The 14,147-nt window shown below is 35.4% G+C and overlaps 1 protein-coding gene across 1 annotated transcript in view; it reads right to left on the bottom strand.

Moving 5' to 3' along the window:
* Positions 1-14,147, bottom strand: part of LOC311293113 (uncharacterized protein) — a 57,724-nt gene that overhangs the window by 18,170 nt on the left and 25,407 nt on the right. The window contains exons 7-34 of the mRNA XM_084413151.1: positions 13,444-14,076; positions 12,202-12,246; positions 12,000-12,119; positions 8,054-8,092; positions 7,905-7,958; positions 7,639-7,692; positions 6,906-7,013; positions 6,663-6,716; positions 6,506-6,559; positions 6,240-6,284; positions 6,102-6,155; positions 5,904-5,948; positions 5,627-5,680; positions 5,430-5,474; positions 5,275-5,328; positions 5,119-5,163; positions 4,927-4,980; positions 3,341-3,385; positions 3,177-3,230; positions 2,963-3,070; positions 2,734-2,787; positions 2,463-2,516; positions 2,085-2,129; positions 1,935-1,988; positions 1,743-1,787; positions 1,045-1,098; positions 189-242; positions 47-100 (exon numbers count right to left, since the gene is read on the bottom strand). Coding sequence (XP_084269277.1) covers positions 47-100; positions 189-242; positions 1,045-1,098; positions 1,743-1,787; positions 1,935-1,988; positions 2,085-2,129; positions 2,463-2,516; positions 2,734-2,787; positions 2,963-3,070; positions 3,177-3,230; positions 3,341-3,385; positions 4,927-4,980; positions 5,119-5,163; positions 5,275-5,328; positions 5,430-5,474; positions 5,627-5,680; positions 5,904-5,948; positions 6,102-6,155; positions 6,240-6,284; positions 6,506-6,559; positions 6,663-6,716; positions 6,906-7,013; positions 7,639-7,692; positions 7,905-7,958; positions 8,054-8,092; positions 12,000-12,119; positions 12,202-12,246; positions 13,444-14,076 — 2,178 coding nt within the window. The remainder of the gene's footprint in view (positions 1-46; positions 101-188; positions 243-1,044; positions 1,099-1,742; positions 1,788-1,934; positions 1,989-2,084; positions 2,130-2,462; positions 2,517-2,733; positions 2,788-2,962; positions 3,071-3,176; positions 3,231-3,340; positions 3,386-4,926; positions 4,981-5,118; positions 5,164-5,274; positions 5,329-5,429; positions 5,475-5,626; positions 5,681-5,903; positions 5,949-6,101; positions 6,156-6,239; positions 6,285-6,505; positions 6,560-6,662; positions 6,717-6,905; positions 7,014-7,638; positions 7,693-7,904; positions 7,959-8,053; positions 8,093-11,999; positions 12,120-12,201; positions 12,247-13,443; positions 14,077-14,147) is intronic.

The raw sequence follows: 14,147 nt of genomic DNA, 5'->3' as shown, positions 1-14,147 counted from the left end.
TTTTTTAGTCAGTCCAGACTGGTTTATGCGGGATAGTGCCACTTACATACATGCCTACAGGCCCCTGAGCACCTGCAATGCCAGGTTTTCCAGTAAAGCCCTGATAACAAACACACACAGTAATGATACATGTGTATTATTTACATTATTAATTTTCTGACAGCAAAATGAAGCTCTGTGAGGCTTACCTTCTCACCGGGTGGGCCTTGGATGCCATCTTGGCCTGGTCGTCCAAGTGGACCCTAATGAGAGGAGAAACCTTGAGCTACTGTAGTAATGAAAAGCGTAACTTGTATTTTCAGCAGTGATGTGTTTAAGAATAAAAATAGTTCTGAATTTCAAATTATGTGATAGTAAGGAATATGAAACATGAACAATATTTTACATTCCATTTTAAGAGTTTGTCTACTATGGAAGCTTGTTTCCTCAACAGAATAAAACATATGAAAAGACAATTGTGACTTTTTTTCTCTCACAATTGTGAGTTTTATTTCTAAGAATTACAAGATATAAAGTCAGAATTGCGTGATATAAAGTCTCAATTGCGTGTTATAAAGTCAGTATTACGAGATATAAACTCACAATTTTGAGAAATAAACTCACAATCCAGACTTTTTCTCGCAATTACAAGTGTATATCTCGCAATTCTGACTTTATAACACGAAATTGTGAGTTTATATCTCGCAATTCTGACTTTATAACACGCAATTGTTAGTTTATATCTCACAATTCTGACTTTATAACGCGCAATTGCGTGTTATAAAGTCAGAATTGAGAGATATAAACATGCAATTCTGAGAAAAAAGTCAGATTGGAGAGTTTATTTCTCACAATTCTGACTATAACACACAACTGAGACTTTATATCACGCAATTCTGACTATAAATCGCAATTGTGAGAAAGAAAAAAAAGAGTCAGAATTCTGAGATAAAAAGATTGCAATTACCTTTTTTATTTTTTATTCTGTGGCGGAAACAAACTTCCATAGTCTACTTGCAATAATCTTTTAAAAATGTGATCAGTTTGTCCTGTTGTTATGCTTACCTGTGAGCCTGGAGGGCCTTGTTTTCCTGGCTCTCCAATCATGCCCCTCAGGCCCTTCAGATGACAAAGATTACAGAAAATATCATGTATGACAGTCCACACTGAATATCATTTGATGTCAAATTAATATTTAGGATTCTGCACTATTTCTAGGTTACTAATCAAATTTGTGACATTGCCCTGTTGACTCTTTTCAGATTAAAATGTTCTTTCTTCCACTGAAGCGTAAGATGATCTTTGGATCATTCTCAAATCATGCAGGATCACATGATCATCACATTTTACACAAACTTGTAGAGTTCATGCAGCTTAAGAGAGATTAAATTAATGCTGAAATTCACGCTACTTATTCAATTAAACTTTTCACTTAAATTGTTATGCAGATTATATAATTTGTAATAATATATAAAATGTAAGTCTGACGTATACCAGTTTAACACTCTATCTGACTACAAACTCTGTTTCCAATTCTTGCTGTCATGCTGAAACAAAGATCAACCCAACAGACTTGTTAACGACCTTTTTAAGTTTAATAGTCTATGATCTTCTAACCTTTTTCAGGCCAGTCTGACCTTGACATGCCTGTATCAACCATCTGCTATTATTATTAACCAGGTTTTACAAGCTTTTATTATAGCAGCAGTTTTCTATATTGTCTAAAATTCATAGAATATTTTAGTTGATGATAAGAAACATACATCAGGTCCTTTATCACCTGGGTCTCCAACAGAACCAGAAACACCCTGCAAGGCACATAAAGAAAATCAGCACAGAACAAAAAAAAACATTTATAACTCAAAAATGTGATGTCTTACTTTGCAGTAATGGTAAAGCACTATAACTGATATAAAATAAAAAAAAACTTGATATTAAATGTATGAAATGGGAACCTGTGTACCAGGCTTTCCTTCTGGTCCCTCAGCTCCAACTTGACCTTGTAAACCCTGCAAAAATAGCAAAAGTATATGATTATATATATATATATATATATATATGAAAAGTATAAATCTTGACTGTTTTTACTCATTCAATTCTCTTACCACTATTCCAGGTATACCAGGGGGACCATGTTGGCCAGTTCGACCCTGAAAATAATAAAATAGGTGAATGTGATCAAATGATACAGCACAACGACTTCAAATTTAGCTCATTCATAATACACGGTGTTTAACATCTAAAGTTACCATAAAATGAAACATATGAATAAATCAGAGACCAAAACTGTACATTTATTTAATAAAAGTTTAGTATATATATAAAATTCACTACATATATGGATATCACCAATCATATTTCTCAAATTATTGTGAATTTTTTCATTATCACCTTTTTTTCTTTTACATTTTAATTATTCAAAAAAAAAAAAAAATTTTTTTACAATTTGATGCATATTTATATGAAACAAATAGTAAATTTACTCTGGATCCTATAGGTCCTGTTCTTCCAATACCACCAGGTTCACCCCTACTGCCCTATGTTTAAAAAAGAAAGGAAGAAAGAAAGAAAGAAGAATAGTTATTGATTTAGGTGCATGTTTTAATAGGACACAATGAAAGGACCTTTGGGCAACATTGTTTTTTAAGAGTAGCTTTCATTTTGAAAGATCACAGTTGGGTTGATGTAAAAGGGTGAGCTATAAGAATGTTTTTGGTGCGATATCTCCACCTGAAAGTCATAAACCACTCTGACCTTTTGACCCTCTTTTCCAAGCATTCCCTGAGGACCCACTTCACCATCTATACCCTTTAGGGGAAAAGTGTGAGAGAAAAACTATGTAATTTGCCATGAAATCTTCTTTTGAACCTCAATTGTCAAATATTATGCCTGTAATGCTTTAGTTCTGCCTATGAGTCTATCTGCTTGTTTCACCATTGCATGAAGGAAGGCATATTATAGGGAAGTCTCTCTGCCATTGTACCTGGATACCTGGAGCACCTGGCTGACCTCTGACACCAGGTAAGCCAAGAAGGCCTGATTGGCCCCTCACTCCCTGAGGACCCATGATCCCTGGTGCTCCTTGTGGTCCCTAAAGACATACAGTACAATCATAAATTGAACATTTTATGAATCCTTCAAGTATGCATTTAAATCTTCATAACTTTTGAATGTATTGTGTTGCTGCCAGAGATTACTTTTTTCCCCTTGGGTCCTCCGTCACCCTTCTCTCCATACGGGCCCTGATAGCCCTGAATCAGAGGCACTAATTAGTGAGGTAATACATGATAAATAACATATTTTACAAAATTTACTCTAATGTCAAAGAAACATACAGTGAGATTTGAATCAGATATCTTACTGTGACACCTGGAAAGCCTTTTTGACCTGGATGTCCAGTCATACCCTAAAAAAAAGAAGAAAATTAATTTAAAAAAATGAGGAACATGACAAATTAATACAAATAAATAGATAGATAGTAATCATTGACTCCTAACTGAAAGATTTTTTTTTTTTTTTTTTTTTTGCATTCTAGGCTATTTTTCAGAAATATAATCAGACAAAAAAACAATAGAAATATACAATATTTATATTATGTATTCCCAAAAAATGGTTTCAGTTTTTCTTTTTCAAGGCATCTGCATAGAAAGCATGTTTCTAGCCTGCCAGAGCACAACAGCAGCTAGGATTGCAATATGGCTGTGTCAATTTAATTCCGTTTTAAAGGGGTTCTATTATGCCCCTTTTTACAAGATGTAATATAAGTCTCTTGTGTCCCCAGAATGTGTCTGTGATGTTTCAACCAAAAATTCCCCACAGATCATTTATTATAGCATGTCTAGTTTGCTCTTATTGAATGTGAGCAAAAATACGCTGTTTCCGTGTGTGTACCTTTAAATGCAAATGAGCTGCTGCTCCCCGCCCCCTTTATAGAAGAGGGTGGAGCCTTTACAGTTCCTGCTTCATATAATCCAGCAACAGACAACAACAAAACTGGAGATCCTCACACAGCCAAAATGTTCGGCCTTGTATGTTCAAACCGGAGTCGGACAGAGATGGAGAGACTCGGGAAGAAGTTACAAATTTTAGAATGCAACAGGATGTTTCTGAATGGTTAGTTGAGGAATTTATGTAGTTGTTGTGAAGTTAACTTTATTCAACTTATTGATTAGCATGTTCCATTATCATCCTCTATAAATTGTTGTACAGGTGCTCATGTGGGAACTATAGTAGGATGTTGGTATCGTCGACCCATCTTTCAGAATCAACTTTTGTGCAAATCCAGCATTGAACTGACCCTCATTTGTGATGCAGTCTGGTGGTAAAATGATTTGCACAAACATACAAGACTTTACCTAATTTTTTCAGCACATTTCCTTCATAAATAAAATAAATCCACAGTGTCCTTAGTGGCTCAGATGCCGGGAGTCTATGGAGACGCTTATGTTCATTGGTGCATCCAAAAACAGAACATTTGTCATGTTTATGTGGCGCAGACATTATATCAATAGGTGCCATAGCGAGGATATAAACATGGCGGAATATGTGCGGCTCACTCCGGGCAGGATCTATGCTAATAGGACAGATCGTCATGGTAGGGCTTGTCTCTACTGTGAGGTCACAGTAGGGGGAAATATGGAACAGCGGATTTTCAGACACTGCTTCTGAATTGTGGGAGGATTTTTACCATTATAGGCTGGTTGTTTACACACACTGTGGAGACACATCAGTGTTCAAACACCATGTAAAAGTAAATTTTGCATAATAGATCCCCTTTAAAGACAAAGTGAATCTAAATGTACATCTCTAGCATGTTAATCAGAGTTATAATTTATACAATAGATATACAGTGCATTAAATGTGTTATATTGGTTGCTGAAGGTCTGTCGTATGAGTCTATAAGTGTTTTCCTATAGATTACATTCAGTATATGAGAAACTGACTCACCATGGGCCCTTCAATGCCTTGTAGCCCTCTGATACCCACTGGACCATCTGGTCCCTGTCCACAAACAAAAACCATCTCTAGAGCATCCATTTCATAAGCACAATATGTTATTGTACATGACAGATTATGTTTATGACAGATAATGAGTTCCCATTTTGTACATGCACACATGTACATGGTTTCATAACTTACTTGGTCACCTTTGAGACCCTGTGGACCACCCTGACCTAGAAGTCCCTGTGAAGAAATAAGCAAACACCCATGAACAATGTTAAATGTCACAAAAGACCCCTATTTGTATGTTTTTTCTACTTTAATAGCATTGCTAGTCTACATGGTGAAATTGACCTGTGACCCTGGATGACCAGGTGGACCTCTATTTCCCTCGATCCCTCTAGGCCCCTAAGAGGAACGGTCAGAACAGGTTTCATATTATTTCAGCCTCTGATCATTCTGTAAGAACAGGCTTCAAGAAGCCATGACACAATAAAATGTCAGTATACCTGAGGGCCCTTCCGCCCCACAGGGCCAGCAGGTCCAACGTCCCCCTGTAATAGCAAAAGTGTTTTGGTTAATCAACAGCTTCCAATCAGATTTCAATATTTGTAGGTGTCATAGTCAGATAATATTCCCATACTTTAATGGTCTGTACAAGATTTCACTACAAATTCAGCAAGCAAGTCTCATCTCAATCACTTACTTCTGAGCCATTGACACCTTGAGCGCCAACGAATCCTGTAGCACCTGGTGCTCCCTGGCAAGACAGATAATGCATAACTGAGCATTCTTAAGTAGTCTCCATAAATAGCTGAATAAGGGGGATTCCTCTGTTACTGTTAAAGCACTTTTGACTATTTGAAATCTTGAAAAATGTAATTTCTTTGAATCATGTTTCATTTGGGAGCAGTTATTCTTTCTTATTAAAGTTGAACAGATTACTCATGTCTAAATAGATAAACAGATTATTTGTGACTCACCACTGTCCCTGTAGGACCACGTTTTCCATCATTTCCTGGATCACCCTAAGAAAATAAAATGGTTTATACTGTCAATATCAATATAAAAATAAATTGTGAGTTATTATTGTTATTATTATTCAATATTCATTTTAATAAATTATTTATTGAAGCATGATGACATGATGATTATTACAAAAGATAATTCAATTAACTCACCTTTGGACCGGGTGGTCCAGGGATCCCCTCAACACCTTGTAAACCAACAGATCCCTAAACAAAAACCAAAAAAATTAGCAGTACAAGAATAATGTATGTGTGTGGGGTGGTGGTGGTGGGGGTGTATAATTTACTTACTGGAGGACCAGAAAATCCAGTAAACCCAATTTCTCCTTTTGAGCCCTTTAAAAATAATAATAATAAAAAAATCAACACCCAAAAATGAAAATAACAAAAGCGTAACCATTCTCACATTTGTCAATAACAAGACATGTCTTTTAGTGGTAGTTTCCCGTCCTGATCCACTAGGGGGCAGAATGTGTGTTGAATTTGTACACACACAAACACACAGAAAAACACAAATTAAAAATATTATAAATACTTCAGGCGCAGGCTTTTCTTACCTTTTGGCCAGTCTGTCCTTTGTCTCCTCTGGGGCCAGGAGCACCAGGAAAACCCTACTCATGAAGGGAGGAAAACTGCTTTATGTACAAAAGTATATAAAAAAATATCTGTATGAGACAGTTACAAGGGAGAATATTATGCATTCTCATGTTGTACCTCATCTCCTTTGTCACCAGGGGGCGCTGTGTCACCTTTGTAACCACGAGGACCCTTGAACCACAACCAGAAATATACTGCATATGGTTTTCCGCAATTTAAGGTCGTATGTTACACAGCCACAATTTATAGCTTTACAGAATCTATCCAAAAGCACTAACATACCCACACTTGTGTCCCAACTTGAACTTTTACAACTACTACAAAAGCTATACTATTGACATCCCATGCCCTCAGTCTCACCTGTAGGCCAGGAACCCCTGGAGATCCAGCCACCCCATCCGGCCCGTTCTTTCCATCTTTTCCTTGAGTCCCTGCTCGGCCTCGAACACCCTTTGGTCCCATGTCACCCTGTTAGAAAGTGCTTGCTTGTAACTCAACTCTGTAGACGCTTTGCATAAATCTACACTAACTTTCAATAGTTTCTTTTTTTTTTTATAGAAATTACATTACTATTCATCAAAGAAGACTTTAAAATTGTTACAAACAAATTATATTTCAAATAAATGCTGTTCTTTTGAACTTTCTATTCATAAAATCATTTGGAAAAAACAAATGTATTATGGTTTCCACAAAAATATTAAGCAGCACAACTGTTTTTAACATCGTTAATAAGAAGAAATTACGTTTCTTGAGCACCAGATCAGCATATTCAAATGATTTCTGAAGGATCATGTGACACTGAAGACTGCTGAAAATTCAGCTTTGCCATCACAGGATAAAAAAAAAACGTTAAAAAAAAAAATATATGTCATCTTAAATTGCAATAACATTTCACAAATGTTACTTTTTTTACTGTATTTTTGCCTTAGTGAGCCTAAGTTCAAAACTTTTGAACAGTAGTGTGCCTCAGTAACATTTAACTGCTGTTGAAGATACCATAGAACTCTCATTGCTATTCTAACATTATTCTAACATATACAGTCACACATACACGCACACAAGCAAAGATATTGTACTAGTTAGGAATAGTTACCATATCGCCTCTACGTCCTGGTGGTCCTATCTGGCCTGGGTCTCCAGGTAATCCCTTCAGAAATACAACAATTAACCACAGAACTCTATTCCAACATGTAATATTCTTACCATAAACAGTACTAGTCAAAGATGCACAATGACCCTCAATATAGTTGGTGGTCATTGTAATATCTTTTCATACTCTGCAACACAGGCAAGTAATGTGTACTGTAACAGTTCAGTCTTCATTAACTGTGTTCTGTGTGTTTGATTATGTTTACTCACAGGTAAACCAGGTCTCCCTGTCTCGCCCATTGGTCCAGGGTGTCCCCTCTCTCTCTGCGGGACATCCGAAGGAAACAGTTTAGTAAGAGAGACCATGTGCCTATTATATAATTATGTTTTACTAATTGATTCCAATTTAAAATACTTACAGGCCATCCAGCTGCTAGCAACTGATAATAAGATGTTCGCTAAAAAACAAACAGATGAATGAATGTCACATACTTTATCAGAGCTTCGGTTGACAGGCAGTTTGAACAGTCAAATAATATATACACTACCAGTCAAAAGGTATGGATCGTTAAGATTTTTAATGTTTTTAAAAGAAGTCTCTTCTGCTTACCATGGCTGCATTTATTTGATTAAAAATATAAAAAAAACAGTAATATTGTAAAATATTATTACAATTTTAAAAAGCTGTTTTCTATGTAAATATAGAGTAAAGTGCAATTTATTCCTGTGATGGCACAGCTGAATTTTCAGCATCATTACTCCAGTCTTCAGTGTCACATGATCCGTCAGAAATCATTCTGATATGATGATTTGATGCTCAAGAAACATTTATTATTATTGTCAATGTTGAAAACAGTTATTTATATTTTTATAACTAAAAGTTATAAACTTATAAGTTATAAGTTCCTAAAAGTTCTTTTGAACTTTCTATTCATCAAAGAATCCTGAAAAAAAGTTGTACACAACTGTTTTCAACATTTATAATAATAATGAATGTTTTTTGAGCATCAAATCCACATATTAGAATAATTTCTGAAATGCTTTTCGGATCATGTGACACTGAAGACTGGAGAAATGAATAAATTTAATTTGAAAATATATTAAAATAGAAAACAGCTATTTTAAATTGTCATAATATTTAACAATATTACTGTTTTTTTGTATTTTTTATCAAATAAATACAGCCATGATAAGCAGAAGAGACTTCTTTTAAAAACATTAAAAATCGTACCGATCCAAAACTTTTGACTGGTACTATATTATATATGTGACCCTGGACCACAAAACCAGTCACATGGGTAATTTAAAAAAAATTGAAAAAAAGCTGAATAAATAAGCTTTCCATTGATGTATGGTTTGTTAGGATAGGGCAATATTTGTCTGAGATACAGATATTAGAAACCCTGGAATCTGAGGGTGCAAAAAAATCGAAACATTGAGAAAATCGCCTTTAGAGTTGTCCATTTATGTTCGCGATTGTGCTGCATTCACTCAAAAAAATAAATGTTTTATATATTTACGGTAGGAAATCTACAAAATATCTTCATGGAACATGATCTTTACTTAATATCCTAATGATTTTTGGCATAAAAGAAAAGTCGATAATTTTGACCAATACGATGTATTGTTGGCTACTGCCACAAATATACCCGTGTGACTTGTGACTGGTCTTGTGATCCAGGGTCACATATACATATATATATATATATATATATACAGTGCAATGCATAAGTGAATACACCCATGCTAAAGTTGACTAAAAAGAGGAATAAAAAATCATATTTTGGAAATTGAACTTAATGCCTTCATTTAAAAAATTAGGAAAAATCCAACCTTTAAGGACACCAATTTTCTTTGTGAATGAATAATGTATCGTAAATAAATAAATTTTCTTCCTTAAAATACATGGTGCATAAGTGAGTACACCCCTATGTTAAATTCCCATAGAGGCAGGCAGATTTTTATTTTTAAGTATTTTTATTTTTTTAAAATTAGGATACTATGCATCCTGATAAAGTTCCCTTGGCCTTTGGAATTAAAATAGCCCCACATCATCACATAGCCTTCACCATACCTAGAGATTGGCATGGTTTTATTTCAGTTAGCCTAAAAGCTAGTTTGATTTGCATTGAGAGATGATCTTATGGAAAGTACCCCATGCCAATCTCTAGGTATGGTGAAGGCTATGTGATGATGTGGGGCTATTTTAATTCCAAAGGCCAAGGGAACTTTATCAGGATGCATAGTATCCTAAAAAATAAATAAAAAAAAATACTTAAAAATAAAAATCTGCCTGCCTCTATGGGAATTTAACATAGGGGTGTACTCACTTATGCACCATGTATTTTAAGGAAGAACATTTATTTATTTACGATACATTATTCATTCACAAAGAAAATTGGTGTCCTTAAAGGTTGGATTTTTCCTAATTTTTTAAATTAAGGCATTAAGTTCAATTTCCAAAATATGATTTTTTATTCCTCTTTTTAGTCAAATATACATACATACATACATACATACATACTGCTAGTTTCATTATAATTTCAACATTATGTTGTTGTTGTTAAATAGTAAAGTAAAAGTAAAACTATCAAATTGTTTTAGTTAATTTTAAATAAAGATTAAACAAAATAAAAACTGAAATAAAGATAAATTAAAGCTAATAAAATTATAAAGGCATATAGAAAATACTAAAATTAAAATGAACACTGAAAAAACAAACAAATTCCAAATATAATTTATTTTATTTTATTTGTATCTATTTGACTGTTTAAGCTGTCTCAATTCACTCATTTTGGCATTCACTATGTAGTAAATATTAAATGAGCAAACAGTTTTGGACCCAGCCTCTGCACGAATGCATAAATACAATTCAGACTGCATTCGCGAGGTGATGAGGAACACTGTACCTGACTAGTATTAAGAGGGAGAAAACTCTTCTAAACAACAAATCTTCAATCTGAGCTCTAATAACACTTAATGCCTGTATGTTTCAATTCATCTCAATACGAAAACAAACCAGGGAGTGTTGAGAGGCATCTCTCCTGTTCAAATAGAGGAGAAGAACTGAAGGACAGTGTCCGCTGTCTCTACAGTGTGGGCTGGAAAAGCAAAGGCCTCGAACCCACATAGACACACAGTCTCTGTCACACTGTTATTAAATCACCCTGGCCGCCTTTATACAACATTTGTCTTGGCACATGCTCAATTGGCACCAGGGCAGGGGTTCGGCTCACTCCTGGTCCAGAGAAGGTGAGTTTAAGAGAAGCTGGGGAATCGGACCTCCCAGTGCACTTGCCTAGATGACCATCAAAAACCTTAGTGTACACTGAACATTTAGACATTGTAATAAATGTAATGATCTAAACTAACTAACTAAATAATCTTTAAATATGGTTTGGCCTTTTTCCAAAGAATTTTTATCACTGATCATGGTGACAAAAACTGAGGAAAAAAGCCAACAAAATATTTAAACATATTTATTTATTAAACCATGACAATGTAGTGAAGATTTATATGGAAAATTGGGCCAATATTTTCTGCCAAAAATACGTACAAAAGAAATTGACATCATTTTCCGAAACAATAGCCAGATTATACATTACACCGTAGGAAATGATCATCCATTGAAGCACTTATATAACTTCCACAATTATCTAAGCTAAAAAAAAATTCACATAGGCTACAGTAAGTACTTTTTCATTTAAATAATTAAATTGAATGTAATTTTTTTTTTTTTATTACAAATAAAACACCCCAAATCACAAATCAAAAAAAGATGGTCTAAAGCATCTTAGAATGTACATAAAGTCTCACTCTTTCAGAAAGGTACAACTCCCTCTCCTACCACCCATGGCTCAATTTATACACACGACTCCTCTTTGGAGGACTAAACTCATCAATCACAATCCAGGATTGTGCCAAATGACGATGAACAACATTTGGACATGCTCCACAAAAAAAAAAAAAAAAAAAGAAATTTCCAAATTCCAAGTTGCCGCTACACAATCACAAGCAGATATTCACAACTGTTTCGAATTATGAGAATCTACAGGGAGTTCAAACCTGTGGTTTTACAATTACATTTAATTATATGCTCAAAAATAGAGAGTCACAAATAGATAGAATACAAGGTCTGGCAGGAACACAAAAAAGACAAGGTCTTCCAACAGCTTTGAAAGACACAGGGCGGTGGCTCACTGGACCATGTTCAACTTTGGTAAGGATGGGCAGTATAATCGACTAATACCTAGATTCATCTAATTTATGCTAATTCAGCTTCAATCTTTTTGTACCAGGCATTTAAACTGTGGTACATAGAATTTTTGTTATATCTTTAAGGCTAGTCAGACTGTTGAGGCCTACCCTGAATGCAGCCCAATCCTCCTCTGTGTTCCTCCAAAGGTAGAGGGCTGGGAGTCCCGGTGGACCTGGGGGTCCTGGTATGCCTCTCGACCCATCTGCTCCTCTGAGTCCTGGAGAACCCTGTCGAGACATACAGGTCAAATCAGTGTCATCTTCACAGAACACTGCAATATGTAGTATTTAAAGAAATGTTTTTCCTCACCTGATCGCCTTTGTATCCAGTAAAGCCGCTTTTACCTGCACACCCCTGTGCAAACAAAAACAGCAATCTTAGAGTCCTAATTATGAAGCAGAATTAACTTCATGGGACTTTGGCATTTATCAAAGCGTTTCACCACAGAAAAGTGTGAGGTTACTGTCATCAACCATCATGCTAAGTTTATAGAGGATTGCTTTTCATTTTCAAATATAAGCATGGAAATCATGAAACAGCAGAAGCAAACGACTTTGTGAAACCATAAGACTCATGAGTTAATTAATATTTATAGGTCCATGCCCTTTTTAATCTTATGTATATTACGTAATGTGACACTCTTAGACATGCCAATTCGTAGTGCTGCCAGACCTCAAACATTAAGCAAAGAGCAGCTTTAGAAATGAAAGAACTACAGGCCTGATATTTTGGTTTCATGCAAGGAGGTTACAATTCAGAAAAGGGCAGCTGTAGTAATGTAATGTTACTGATGTGAAGGATGATCAAATGAATGTTCCGTTAAACTCCATTAAGAGAGGGAATGATTATATAACATTCAGCTTTCGGCAATGAAGTATTTCAAAATAGTTCCTAGCTCATTTTACTGCCAAGACTATTGTCCATTCTGGAATACTTGATTCTGATTGGTCAATCGCAGCAAGGTGTAATCATATTTAGCACAGAAATCGTAATCTAGTCATTTCAATAGGAATCGGCACAATTGGGATTTTCACGCAGGGGTGAAACATTTCGCCACGCAGATTGACGCAATGGCGTCTCATTTATCAGTTGTAGTGAAAATTATCTCAGAGGACTTCAATATTGATATTAGTGTACTGTATTTGTGTTGCTGTGTTTATCTTATATTGCTCAACCAATTGTTTTGTACATTCTAATGGACTATTGTCAAGAATATACTTGTAAAATTATTAAATAATTTCAACTCTTAAATTAACTCATCGAATTAATTTAAACTTGATTGTTTCTATATATTATCCCTTTAATATTTACATCTGAAAAGAGATTCACCAATATAATAAACATAAGATTGTTTCTATTACATAAATACAAATGATACTCTTCATATAAACAAGTTTAATCTATTTAGTCATCATGAGGGGGAAGTTTTTTTGGATTCAGATTTTCAATTTGGCACATTTTACAGAAAGAATATCACTTAAGTATTATCAGCTGCCCTGAGAGCATGTGATTTCACCTCATTTCATCAGGACTTTAGTTGTGGTAACTCACTCTTTTCCCTGGTGGTCCAACAGGCCCTGGAGGTCCACTGAGAAGCCTGTATCTCCTTCCATCCATGCCTAATATAACATCACCATGTTTAAGTGCAACTTGTTCCTTGCTTGTGTGCTTGTAGTCAGCTTGTCCACTGCCTACTAGCATTTTATACCCTTTTTTTGAGTGAACATCAACCAAAGGCTGTTTAACTACTTTACTGGAGTACCCAGAGAAGCTCTTTGAAGGAAGTAAGAAACCTTCTTCAGTCAGCTGGTTTAACTCAGGATGGACTGTCGGCCTGACAAGATCCTTTTGACTGGCTGATGTCTTCACATTCAAAACAGAATCCAGGTCAGTTGTGTCCCCAGAGGGCTTCAAAGGGAGCCGCTCCAGGCGGCCTTCACCCAAATCTGTTTTCATTTTTTGAGAGGTGAAGTTCTCATCTGATGATTTGAAGGTGGTGGACTGAATCTTTTTGTCAATAGTGTCCTTATACCTGCTATGTGTGCTGATGGTGGGAGACTTGAGTCGGTCAGACTCATCCACCACTACAAAGCCACGAACTGAATGCTTTGAAGTTTTGTTCGGATAAGACGAAATGTCCCATTTACTATGAAGATCTTCATTCTGGGAAGAGACGCTGGAGTTCTGGAAGAGAACAAAATAATACAAGAGATAGACTGTGAGGACATTTTTGCATGGCATACAAGATACATTAG

This window comes from Rutilus rutilus (assembly GCF_951802725.1).
Source record: "Rutilus rutilus genome assembly, chromosome: 7".
Lineage (NCBI taxonomy): Eukaryota > Metazoa > Chordata > Actinopteri > Cypriniformes > Leuciscidae > Rutilus > Rutilus rutilus.
The sequence above is the reverse complement of the archived record's forward strand: the minus strand, read 5'-3'. Positions and strand labels throughout refer to the sequence as shown.